This window comes from Cebidichthys violaceus, unplaced genomic scaffold, assembly GCF_023349555.1.
Source record: "Cebidichthys violaceus isolate CVI_PGR_0920_01 unplaced genomic scaffold, fCebVio1.0.p SCAF_12, whole genome shotgun sequence".
In the NCBI taxonomy this organism is placed as follows: Eukaryota; Metazoa; Chordata; class Actinopteri; order Perciformes; family Stichaeidae; genus Cebidichthys; species Cebidichthys violaceus.
In genome coordinates this window covers 10,215,989-10,230,277 of record NW_027176285.1, presented here as the reverse complement: position 1 = coordinate 10,230,277, position 14,289 = coordinate 10,215,989, and the positions used below count along the sequence as shown (strand labels likewise).

At 39.1% G+C, this 14,289-nt stretch overlaps 1 protein-coding gene across 1 annotated transcript in view; it reads left to right on the top strand.

Annotated features, from left to right (window-relative positions):
• The window catches only part of LOC137869117 (astrotactin-2-like), a 235,959-nt gene that overhangs the window by 132,304 nt on the left and 89,366 nt on the right, over positions 1-14,289 (top strand). Inside the window, exon 11 of the mRNA XM_068706300.1 lies at positions 9,983-10,133. Within this exon, the coding sequence (XP_068562401.1) occupies positions 9,983-10,133 (151 nt within the window). The remainder of the gene's footprint in view (positions 1-9,982; positions 10,134-14,289) is intronic.

The window sequence follows — 14,289 nt, the reverse complement described above, 5'->3', positions numbered from 1 at the left end:
TCACAACTGCAGGTGTAAATTGAGCATTTCAGCGGTGGGCAAGAACTTAGTTTTTGTTTAGCTAGTTAGGCCATTCATCAGTGGAAGAACGTGTCTTCATTACAGGGGTGAGCATGTCTGCTGTTGTCACCTTCTAAATTACATCAGCAGTTGTCTGTATGAGATTCATCTAGAGATTATGCATTTAGAATGTCTTATTTAGTATTGGCGACTTCAAGTAAGATAGCAACATGACACTACATAAGACAATGTTGCAAAGCTACCTTCTTGCATATGTGAATTTAACTGTAGATATTAATCTTGAACGACATCACACCAGGAAATAAACACAAACTTTGAAGGAAGTAATACACATTGTTTAGCTGATTAAAAGCCCACTTTAATTGAAATAATGAGTGAATGATCTGTATTTAGTTGATAAGTTCCTGTAACGTGAGGAGGATCCGTCGGATTGTCATGAATAATGCAGGCAACTCATTATTTAAAGCATGTCTATTGAACAAAGTCCTGTGGGACTTCATGGAGTTTTTAGCTTGTACAGTTTCACAAAGTGTTCAAGCAGTCATGATATGTTGATTTGGGAAGTGGTGAAAGGTGCTGTAGCTCTGGCACTTGAAAGGATTCATCCTGGCTACATTTCTGCTTGACATGCTGATAAGACCTGGTGAAATGTATTTTGTTGAAATAATTAACCTGACCTCACATAAATGATGCCTTTTTATTACGAAAAGACCTCGATATCTTAACCAGCCTTAAACATTTTCCCCAAATCAGTCACTGAAAAACATTTCCCCAGTTTCTGGGAGTTTTATGCAGTCGTGCTGGTGAGTTCAGTTTTATTTGCCCAGTGGAGTTCAATGGAATTGTATTTATTTGTGGTGCTCAAAGTATTGAAACATTACTTTTTGTTAGTCTCCAGATCCACAGACCTCGCTTTTTTCCATTATCAATAAAAACTATTTTATACTATATATATTTTACCTTTTCTTCTTTTTTGACATTTTTCTGCAGCCACTGAATCAAGACATTCATATTAACAATGTTTGTTTCTGATGGTCATGCAAATGAAGCAGTGTTGCCAACAGAGTCAAGGTCAACCTTGACCACAGGTATCCATGCCTTTTCTGGTTACTCTTTCATCCCCTGAAAGAAAATTAATTATTGTTTTCGGACACTATGAAGAATGCTGGGTGCTGTGAGGTGTGTCCATCTTATTGGCTTAACCGCTGCATGCAAATTGCGGTGCCCTGCTCCACAGGGGTGAGTGTGCAGAACATATTAGAGGGTAAGACAAGGGTGAAACAGAACAAAGTTCCTCCCTGACTACAAATCGTCTTGGCAATGTCCTCTTGACTCACAGTACTAACCTACTTGACTTAAGGGTTACCACAATTAGCTTGTTCAACTTTTTACCTATTAATGAGTAGTTAAAATGCTGCCATATGACCACAACCGATTTTAAACCCTAACCCTTATTCTCATTATATTTACACTTTTATGACTTCCCTGACATTTAAAGCTAGACACTGTCGAAGAAGATTCATTCCAGTGAATGACCGAACTATACTTTCAGTCATATTAATATAGAGGAAACGTAAAAGGAATAAAATTGATCGTAATAATAAAAGCATAGCTTCTGCAGAGTTCAGCACTATGGTTTATTATTGTTTGTATGAACATAATTATTTAAGAATTGACAGATTCACTACATATATTCTGTATATACCACATTTTAAATCCCGCTTCATTCATTTATCAGTAAATTGAGATAAATTTGAGTAGTGAATGCAAAGTCATAAAGCCCAACACTCACACAAATGATGATGTTTGTGAATTAGCCTCCAGTAAATACTTGCCTTGTCAGTGTTTTCTGTTCAAAGTAAACATTTACACACTTTATAAGGTTTTCATTTAACAGCAGAACCCTGAAAAAGAATGCAAAGCAAAAAAATAGGTTGTAGTGTTTTGCTGAACTGATCAATAACTGCGTCAGTGTCGGAATTCAGGCTCAGACCTTGTACATGCTGTACCTCCCAGCCATTATTATAAAGCATAACGTTTAAGCTCACTTTGCACGTGTACCATATATAGGAAAAACCTCAAACATCTATTTTATCAAATTGATATTTGATAAAAGTTTGTTCTCTTACTCTGTCCATTAGCAATTATTGAATTGGAGTCTTCTCTAAAATGAGCTTTGCATTCATGCTGCTTATTTATGAACCAAAGCCAAATGTGTTCAAAAACACTTCATGAATGTCACAGTATAAAGCGTTCAGCCACGCTAAACTGTGCTCCAAGACTGGTATCGATGTCGATAAGGAACTGTTAATAACCCTCAGTAGCAGCTGACACCCCACACCGGTGATTAATGTCCTCACTCACTGTGATCAAGTGAACCATCAAAATGTGCCACTGTCAATAACACAATCCAACTGCATGAAGTTGACACCAGGAAAACATTAAGTACATAAATCCCTTTCCTCTTACTCCAAATCTCCATCAAATCATGTTTTACAACTCAAAGAAGTGCTGAATCAGTTTTTAGTTTATCAGTTTTTAGTTTATCTCTTAGGTTTACCTGCTTTTTTTCATCAACTGGATTTGTCCTCAGTGATTACAGTAAGCTTAAAGAAAATGCACTCTATTCAATGACGAAAGTGCTTGATGAGAGTCAGCATATTTGTAGGGAGCTGGAACAAGAGCATTAATCAAGTGCAGGGGCAGACCAATAACGGGCTCTGTAATCATGCTGGAGCAGCGCTCTAACTTTGGGCAGCGCCGCCTGGCCATTCATCATCTGGAAAAGCAAGAGGCAGGGAGGGAGATTAATAACAAGTGCATTAGTCAGTGTTTAGATGCAACCAATGTGCTTCTGGGTCAAGCAAAATAGATGATCTTGATCAGCTAATGATTTGGAAAGAAGCATTATTAGATATAATTCTGTTGTTGATACAACTAATTTCTGTATTATGGGAATAGAGTTCGTTGCTCTTTTCATAGACCTTTGGGGTTGAGGCTCTGGTTAATTATACAATGAGAGGCAAACTTTACTGAATACTTTCAGAACTATGTGCCAGGATTTATTATGTTGTGCAACATTATAAGAAACTTTCCAATATCCCTATTTTTTTAAATTTTCTTCAGCTGGGGAAGCCAAATTGTTCCCCTTCTGGACAGTGTTCCAACAGGGATCTCGGAATTGATTGTTTTTTCATCTTCGACTCACTATTCCCTCTATCCAGAAGAAGAGCCTGTTAGCATGCACCTCACAGCTGAGGCAAACCATTATTTTTGTCTGCCTCACCTTCCCCACCATGTGTTTTCCTCTGAATTAAGGAGTCATTTGTCAATGCTTTGAGTGCCTGCCAGAAAGAACTGATGCACAGAATGCCATGTGTTGCCTGTCTAATTCAGAAAGAATTGAGTTGCCAAATAAAGAGAAGAAGAATAAGACATGGGAGACCGAGACAGAGAATTGATTTTTTTTAAGATTGTGGTACAATGCAATAACAATGTTCAGTGTAACAATGCAATATTCCTTTGTGACGGCGTTAAGCAAGAGGGCAACCCAGAGGCAGTTACTAAACCATAGCGAGGAGGTTTGCGATCTACAAAAGCATACAAAACAAAATAAATCGTCTTTAACATTAATAGCAGTCTCAATTGCAGCCTGACCCCATCGCCCAACCCACTCTTCCTTTTGTGTGTAGGGAGCACCAAATCAGCCAGTGCGGGAGGAAAGTGTACAATAAAACCCTTCAACAGCGGGCCCACACCAGTGCTGACTTGTAATTTTCCATTACCCCTAACCAGAAGCATGGGTGCCAGATAATGAGGCAAACATACACATTTAAGATCCGTCTTGCTACTTCAGGCACATAAACCTGCAGCTACACCTCCCTAAATACTGCCTGTTAATGGTGGGTTTGAATTCAGAAAATGTGCAGTCAATTAATTGTCTTTTAATCACATATATGCACCATCTACTTTACAGCACAATGCCAATGCAATTATGTTAGGGGTGCTACACATTAACAACTGAACAATACGTATACAGTATGCACATGTACACAGTAACTCAGCAGTTGATCAATGAAAACATCTTTGAATCTTCAGGGTGACTGTTGCTTCCTGTGTGCGTGTGGAGAGTGCATCCCACAGTTTGGATGTTTATTGATCCTCCCGCTTAATGCAGAGTGCCCTCCAAAGACACTTTAGGGATTTTGGGTCTAGTGGATCGGCATCAGTTAGAGAAAGGGAAAGTTTCACAGACCTGTATGAATAACAGTTGCTATAGAGATTACCCTCACAAATACTACAGTTTTTGCTTCAAGATTATACAGTATACTGACAAATCAACCCAAGTAGATAATTGGCCCAATCAGCAAGATTGTTCCGATCATCGGTGACTCATTGCTTTGCAACACTTTCAGTCTATATTCATTATTTAAACTAGGTGTCCTAAAAGCAAGTGCGAGTCAGAAATTGCAGAATGGATTTGGTGCTCGCAACCTAAAGCTTGTCCCATTTAAACACACTTTGCTGAATAAACATGCAATTCAGCTGCTGTTGCGTCGTGTTTAGCCTCCACGTCTCAGAGTTTTTTTGTAGCTGTGGGATTCTTCTGTGACCTGGACCGCTGTGCGTGAGAGCTCACCAGCCACAGTTGCCTAACAACCAAAAACAATCGCATATGCGCAAACAACAGTAATAGTTTTTCTCTCTGCATTACGCAGCCACATGATGGTGACCCTCTCATCCACCGACACAAAGTCCAACTGTGCAACAGGCAGCCACTGATTTGTCCCGCTTCATTCATTTATCAGTAAATTGAGATAAATTTGAGTAATGAATGCAAAGTCATAAAGCCCAACACTCACACAAATGATGATGTTTGTGAATTAGCCTCCAGTAAATACTTGCCTTGTCAGTGTTTTTTGTTCAAAGTAAACATTTACACACTTTATAAGGTTTTCATTTAACAGCAGAACCCTGAAAAAGAATGCAAAGCAAAAAAATACGTTGTAGTGTTTTGCTGCGTTCAGTGTTTGGTCAGGTTAACTGATACTTCGAGCTCTTTTTGGTACCCGTTGACTGCGCCACCAGCTCGCCCAGCCACATGATGGTGACCCTCTCATCCACCGACACAAAGTCCAACTGTGCAACAGGCAGCCACTGATTTGTCAGTAGTCCCACAACTGTCGTGGCACGTCTCGCCATGGACAATTCCTGAATAGTAGAGTCCGCCATCTATCAAGAAGTCTGGTGCCGTATGCAGAGGTGAGCCCAACTGACTTTTGTTGGTACCTCTCGACTCCACACACCAAACCAGGCACCTTCCCCAAAAAGTGATTCCATGTTCTAAGGGCAAGTTTCCATCGTCCAAGTCGAATACATCTGTTCCACCCCTGGCCTTTGCCCAGTAGGTATTGCACTGATCTCTACCTTTTGGCTTGCAGGATCTTTGGCTCTGGAACAGTTTACCAGCTTGTTTGCCCCAAGAAGTTAATCATTCGGTTTCAATGCACTAGGGAAATGTGTTTCCCTTTTTTTGCATTAACTCAAGCACATTGAATGTGGGCATCAGACTATGACAAGAGTGCATCCTGTCCCCTGCGCTGTTTCTGATATTCGTTAAGGCACAGGGCTTTATTTCCGTTGTATCTGGATGATGTTGGCTTCCAGCTTCATTGCTCCGTCTCTGATCTCTGATCTACATTGGAGAGTTTGTAGCTGAGTGTGACAATATGACATATCAATATCCTGAAGTCTGAGGCCCGTTGGCCATGAGCCTGAACCACCCAGGAGGAGAGAGCAGCAGTCTTTAATAGCAAATAAGTGCCCTATTAGACCATGGTTATGAAAAGAGAGTAAAAACATGAGTTAAAGATCTTGATTTTTCAATCAGTCCGTCTCCAGACCTCACACCTGAACATTGGTTAGTGATCAAAAGAATCAAAAGCAGTCTGCTCCTCCACAAGGTGGCTGGCCTCTCTCTGCATGATAGGGTTAGAAGCTCAAAAATCATTTGGAGGTGTACACCAACAGAAGACCGAACCTAGAGGTAGACCCAGGAATACTTCGTCTGTCAGCCTGGCAACAAAAAAGCATTTAGAAAGTACTGGAATACACTATTGCCCAAAAGATTACATTTTAGGCTATTCCATTTTATGATCATAAACTGAGTAAAGGGATGTGTAATTATTGTAAATACTTTTATCCTGGCCTATGTTTAATGTAAATATTTGAAAAAAAAAGAAAGACATTTTGCAGTCCTAGTGGGAAAAATAAACCTTTACTCTACCAACTGTCAAGGAAAATATGGGAAAACAATCTTTGCTGAAATGTTGGGGTATTCTCATGTTATTTTAGAGTTTCAGTTCACATATCCTGTGGCTATCCCGATAATGCTAACCTGAACTGGGCTGAATAAATATAAGTGAATACATGAATATGAGATCCTCCAGCAGCTGTGACTGGTTGACCACAAGGATAAGTTCCCGCCCTGTTTAGTAAAGGCTGTTCATTTGGCCTCAAGACAGGCATGCTTTGCTGCAGTAGAGCTGCTCGTGTGGCCAGCAAAATTGCAAACTGTAATATAGTGCAGAAAAAATAATTGTCTCTTTGAAAGGTTGCATTTCTGCATCAAGCTTGAGTACTGGGAATTACTGGGTGACGTCAATACCACTAATGCATAATGGGTCCGCCATAACCACACAGTTTTTATTAGGGACCATAAAACCTTTAGTCTGCTGTGAACAGAAGAGGATGCTTAAATTATCATAACATATTTTACTATATTTAATCATATTCTCCAGTCTATTGTTTAAACCAAGGGGCTGTGATCTAATATGATTGAAATATTTTCATTTTATATATTGTTGATACTTCATGCTTCCGTTTGTGGTCAACAGACTAAAAGCATTGGAAAATATGATATTTTCCTTTTTAGGTGATGTCATTCATATCCACATTGAATGAAAACTCAAATCAGATAGAACGTAGGAATATTGAATTAGGTAGCCTTTAACAACGCTTAGGCCAAATAGCCTAAGGGCTACCATATACTTTGACTACGATAAACAAAACAAAAAACTCCTGATTCCATTAATCAAATGGAAGACTATCCACATTTTGGCCTGATGGATTGATATTCTTGACTCATTTGGTACATTTTGTATTTCTATTTGGTGTGTGACATTGAGTGATTTTCCATCAGCACAGTACTGTCAGGAAACGTGTGATTGTGTAAAGCCGACAGTACCTATGTGCTGTGAGCCCTAATACTTCTCCGCTCAAAGGTGTGCCAATTAAAAGCTTTTATGCCAAAAATCGAACATGGAAACTAAAAATATAGAATCCCATGCTGAAAACAGTGTGAGGTGTTAAAGAGCTTTCCAAATGCTGAGCACACATGGGCAGACACTGAAAAAGAATAAAAAAGAAAGTATTTTGTAAATGAAAAGAGAGCTGTGTCCGCCCACATCTACCCACAATGCATCCCTGCTTAATAATATTTAAATTTTGAGGGTTTTTTTGTCAATGCTCTGCAGTGAACATTCTTACCTTTTTCTGACGAATTTGAATACTTTGCCTTTCATCTTTCCATTAAGCCAGTAACAAGGTTATTATACAATTGTTTTCACACAAAAAAAAAAATTGGCAGTGAATACTGAGACAATAAGAGTCTGGCTTTGTCATCTTTGCTCACTAAAGAAACATTGCAAGATGCATGACTTTGTAATGGTTTACATCCACTTTGAAGAGAGGTTACTTTTTAACTTTTTAATCAAACTAACCACGACATAAATATGTATATTAGTGGGTTCAGTGGCCTTGCACTACTGTACCATTGCCACATAAGCCCCCAAGTGCATATAGAAAGAGACACACAAAAGCAGTGACAGTGGCAATCCTCCAAAAGCCTCCTCGCTCAGCAGGGCATCTGTCTTCACATCATCCAATATCTTGTTTCTGTTTGTAGAGGCGAGTCACCATCACAGCACACTGTGGTCCCCGTGGTACCATTGCAAGAGACAGTGCTTTTGTTTCTTTGCAAAGAGAAACACAGGGGTTGCTTACCCCTTCGTTCAGTCTGACAGCAGGCATGCAGAGCTCAGTGTATGGGCATGGCTGAGCATGCTGAAGTAAGCACAGCAGCTGAGCTATACAGCAGTGGTCAAGCTGACATTTCTCAGAAGAAAGTATAACGATCCAGCATTTGGAAATGGCAGATTCCTCCTTTGTTTCTAATGATTTATTTCAAACAGAAATGGCCCTGGCAGTGGCTGAGTGACACACACACACACACACACATGCTGTATGTACACAAATTAATGGATCTCTTAATCGCAGTCTGAACTAAAAACATATTTTAATTATTTGCTCCACTTTTTGTGGCTCCAAGGTTGGCAATGACGGTCCGTCCAACACGTTGGTCTAGACTGAAATATATCAAATACTGTACATTCTTTGTCCCCAGAAGATGAAGCCTACTGACTTTTATAATCCCCTGACCTTCTCTACAGCTCTACCACAAGGTTGACATTTGCGTTTTTGAGTGAAATGTCTCAGCAACAATTGGATGGCTTGCCAAATAAATTGGCACACACAGTCGTGTTCCTTCCAGGAGGAATTGTAATCACTTTGTTATTCCCCTGATTTTTCATCGAGTGCTAACAGCAGGTCATCATTTTAATTTGTCCAGGACTTTCTTTGGTTTATGACTAAATCCCTGCAAAACTAATGATATTCCCGTCAGCCTTAGCCATGCCTTGTGTTAGGTGATAATTGTAAATGTTAGCACACTAACACGCTCATCTAAGATGGTGCACGTGATACACATTACCTGCTAAACACTGACATGTTAACATTGTCATTGCGAGCATGTTAGCACGCTGATGTTAGCATTTAGTTTAGGTCACTTCTATGCCCAAGTACGGCTTCACAGAGCTGCTAGCGTGCCTGTAGACTCTTAGTCTTCTTATAAATCCATTGCTTATTTCTATATAAATGAACAATAAATGTTATTTAAATAATGTTGTATTATTATGGAAATCTAATAAAAATGCAAGCACATCTAGCCCTCCATGGAATTTCACTAATGAAAACTGTCATAATGATATCCTTTATGTAAAAAAACAACAACACGCATAACATAAACAACTTAAAGAAGAAATGAGGAATACATCAATTGTACCTCTTATTGCCTCTGTTTGCGTTTGAATATGTATGCATGCATTTGTCTGTGCTTTTCTTTTTTCTTTTTTTTTTGCTCTGCTGCTGTCTCCTTCAACACTGCCAGTGAGGGCGGGCCAGGATGCCTTGGCCTTGGATGAGTCTTGAGAGTTAGTCGATGCAGAGTGATGATTCCCTAGGCTCTCCATCAACACACTGTGACAAACAAGTCCAATTAATACCAATGCAACGATTAGTCCCAGACATGACCCACCATGAACCAGCACGAACCCCTGCAGGCACATTCACTCCAGTGAAACTTTTACAACAGCTGCTTTAAAAATGCTGTACGCCTGGTACAGCACAACACAAGCCCTAGGGTACACCAGTTTTGAACTACTATTGGATTGGGTTTTGTGAGGCTCGCCTTTGTACTGCCAGCCACAAAATGAAACTCAAGCTCACAGAGGATACCTGTCACGTAGATAAAGAATGCTTTGATGAATTCAATAACTGCTCTGTTATTGTCAGTGTTTGTACATTTTACAAACTAAAACGTGAGCCTCAAACATTGCAAGTCGTGGTTAATTGCAGCTGGAAAGGCACCAACACACCACAATGTCACATTATGTAGAAGCATGTATAGCTCCTAAATGAGAGACGGCTTTCCACGTGGTGAGGGATGTTCTGCTGCTCAAGCATTCTTTTCACTTGTCACTACTTCTGCCTCTATTGACATTGTGGAAACATATCAAAAAATGTATTTTCCTGTTTTTTTTATCTTTGTTTTCTTCCATTCCAGGGAAGAGGCCATGATGTCTACTTACTTTGAGACGGTAGAGGACCTACTGGCGTCCTTTGGGCCGGTCCGAGACTGCTCCAAAGATAACGGTGGTTGCAAGAAGAACTTTAAGTGTGTGACCGACAGACAGTTAGACTCATCCGGCTGCATGGTAAGTGCAAGTAAGAGGTTTGCTTTTGTTTCTTGATAACATGCTGACATGAACACTTTGCTGTGAATAGTAAGTGAATAGTATAATTTATGGTTTCAACCAGGACTAATTACATTAACTGTATTAATGCAATGTCAGGGTTTAAAAAACGTTTATGTTTACCATTTAATAATTGGTTGGTTTAGATGTATAATATCTGTAATAAACAAGTGTACAGTAAATAAATTGCTATTGGGAGTAAGGGGCTGTGTGTAGAGGGGGGGGGGGGGGGGGGGGGGTAGACGTTCTTACTGATAAAAGACTTAGTAGTTACACTTTTCATCCATCAGCCTGCTGTCAGCTGAACTGGCGCTGAGCTGTAGCTAACTAGCTAGCAGAGCTCAGAGGGTGTTGACAACCGATTTCAGTGGCACAGCAGACTATAGACACACTAGTAATGCAGGATTCAAGCCTTTAGTCTGACTAGCAGCACAGGCGCTACAGATATGCTGTCTGGGCATGCTGGCACTCAAGCTTGTCACGTTCCATGTACTGTAGGAAAAACTGCACACCTAAAATGTCCCCAAAGGGTTCAGGCACATTCAAAAATTGAGCAATCGGAATAAGGAGACCCATAGCAATAGCCAATTGCCTGAACAGTTAATGAAACAAACAACAAATATAGCCTGCCAACATATAATGATTAAGCTGTTAAGTAATGATCAGTGCTTCTGCTGCTCAGTAGTTAATGCTGGACTTTGCAGCTAAAAGACTGATTAAGTATTGGATGTATTCTGAAATTCATTCATTAACATAATCACCTCGTTTTTAATGTTTCTTTCCCAAGATAATGCCACTCATTAAATTTGAACGCCATCTGCTACAGCCTAATATGGTGTTTGTGATATATTTGCAAGCAATCTTTAGCATTGTATGTGCCATGAATAGTATGCTTTGGTCTTACCATAGACTCTTTTAGTGTATGTATGGACACTATGGTTACAAGCAGTTATGACACTGCTGTGGTGTGTGCCCCTGTGTTCATTGTACACAGACTCTGACAGCATGATACTGTCTGCTTTAGTCTGGTTAAGGTTTATGTGGCATTGTTACAGTTACTTCTTACCCATTTGGAACTTAGAATGTAGGGAAATGACAGAGATTCCCCTTAGAAAGAACAAAGGTGTATGAGCTCCCTGTGATGACAGTAATGGGGCTCTTATTCATGATATAATATAGATAAATAGGATCTAGTCCAGTGACAACAGCACCAGTGATAATAATATCATTTGTAATATGCTTCTTTGGATAGAACTATTGTGTGTTTAATATACAGGATTTATTGATAGAGATTCTCTTTTATTCATAAACCTTAGTTTGATTTTAGATGTGACATTGTAAACAGCAGTGCAATAAAGCTTTTCTCCTGGCAAATTTACAAGTACAGGGTGACTGGAAACTTCAGATGCGAGGCTTTTGACAGCATGGGGCGGGCCTGGGTTGTAAAGTAATTAAATTGATGAGCCATCTCAATTGCTGGAGGACGGTTGCCTGCTCATTAAGAGCTTAGACAGGGCTATAAATTGACTGGTCTTTTCGTTGTTTGTGTCTACCAAACACTGATAAGGCAATTGTCCTGTTTGTCTCTCTTTTTCCTGATCTTTTAACTGAAATAAAGAAAGGGCTCTACTCTCCAAAACCTTCTATGTACACTATCCATGAAAACTGTGCTGCCTGACACTTATCACACATGATGTTTAGCATTCCTGACACTGTGGTCCAAAGCTAATAGACTTTATAACTTATTACCTTTGTAGCACATTTTCAGCACTTTATGTACAGATTACATTTTTCTGCACATGCCCTCTGCAACTCATCCCCCACAATTTACTTCCCACTGTGTTACCATGCCAACTAGTCCATATTAATAAACCTGACTCATAGTCTCCATCTTTCATCAAAAGCAAGACAATTTCCACCCTTGACACATTTAGCAGCTTGTGGCTGTTATTTATGACTAAGATACATCTTTGTCTACATATAGTGGTAATTGCCTCTTGCCCCAAACCTGTCGACAGTATGTTTACTATTTTGTTACTGATAATATGACAACACCGTATAATAACCCTAGGTCTCTGCAGTTGTTCGGGGTTCCTCTTATGTGTCGACCGAGCACCTCAACATGGATCATTTATTAAAATGATGCATGAACAGCGACGGTACACTGTGTCACTCCAACGAATGTCTTGCATCTAAGGCCTTGTTCTGTTTCGTGACATTGTAAAGGTTGCAAAGCTTTAGTCTATTGCCCCAGTAAAGAATTACGTCGCCCATAAATGAGTGGCATTATTTTTATTTTCTCACCAATTTCGTGAATGCAACATTTTAATGATGGAATATTAAAATAAAAAACATAACATGTGGGTTTGTTGTATTACTGTAAATACATGCTAGCATTTGTACATGATTTGCATCGTGTGAAATATATATCTGTAAATAATTATAATGACATATGTAACAGTGGTCCCAACCATGTTTTATGTATTTCCACGGTGGTAGTAGCATTTGCATTATATACAGGGGCTAGATGGAGACTGAAATTGAACAGGAAGTCTCTTTATTAGACCCAGAGGTGGAAAGTAGCAGAGAGTGTGTATAAAATATGAATGAGTTTATGCTAATAAGCATTGGATTGTTTATCAGACTCTATTCCACATCAAGCCCCTGGACATATTGTGGCATATTTAATTAAAAGGTTTTTACTCGCATGTGTAAGCGAACTCACACCATTATTTATTTTGTTCTCATAGCTGACCATTAGCACAGGCTAAACCATGTCAAAGAAAAAATAATAACTTAGAAGTAAAGGAGACGTAGAGATAATACATAACCACTTAATAGTCAGCATTGAAAGATTTAGTTTCAACTCACACTTTCAGAAAGTATAAATGTTAATTATATGATTATATAATGTTACTCTAAAATGATTTAGAACAGTCTCACACCTCCGCTTGCCGCTGATTAATACGCAGACAAAAAGACTGACAAAGCCTTCTAGTCTTCAAAGATTAACTCTGAGGATCACAGACACAGAGGTATTATTTTATTTTCTGACTCCTTTTGGCTTGGTGTTATTTTAAACACCCCTGTCAGAGTGGGTGCTAACACAGAGCAGAGACATGCCACACGAAGGGCTTAAAAATCCATTATCAGAGTCAGTCCCTCAAGGCAGTCTGCCGCTCTTAAGACAGTTGAAATGCATTTGCAATGAATTATATTTTAGTCCGAGTCAGTGCTGAAGTTTTGGAGACATTGCTTATTCCATTTTTTTTTTTTTTTTTTGCCTGTGTTCCCTTTCTTGCTGCTGCTGAGCCGGAGAAGATGACAGGTGGTTTATTCTTGTGCTCGGTAACCTCGGTTTATAAAAACAGCTGTTCGTGATTTCAGACAGATAATGCTTTTGTATCAGCGTCTTCCTTTTTTCATCATTTGGCTCGTCAAACACCAGTTGGTCATATTATACATTACAGTAGCTATGTGCTGGGTAAAGCTGTTTGTTGTTGTATGCCGTTATCGTTACAGCATGCGCTGCTGTTTCCACAATCATGCTTACTTTTTTTCTCCCTGTGTGAAATGGATAGGGAAGTATGTAAATGTGTATAATGATTGTGACTGAGTTGATTTAAACGGGAAGAGAGAGATGAATAATATAATATATTTAGTGACACACAAGTAGACATAGTAGTCTCACTGAAATGATGATCTTTTAAAAAGAAGATACAATAAAATATACAGTATAAGAAGAGACAAACACAACTCAAACAAGCATACACAAGTATTAGAAGTGGAAGTTATTACAATGTCAGATTATTATGTTGGGAAATCTTTATTTTATCAATTAGATGTATTCTGTTATTGTAAGGAACATTTTAAAAGATGTGATACCACAATATTAAAAACCAAATTTCTATGACTTGACATTATAATTGCATGATTTGACTTAAACAGAGAGTGGAGGTATTTTTATCTCAAGCAGAGCCTTATTGTTGGCTAGATGCATGATAATGCCCAATACAAATCCCATTTGTTGCAGAAAAATATACCAGACAGCTCTCCGTACAGATTCAAATGCCAGACATTATGGGAGTGTGATGTGTATCTCAACACACCCAGCAGG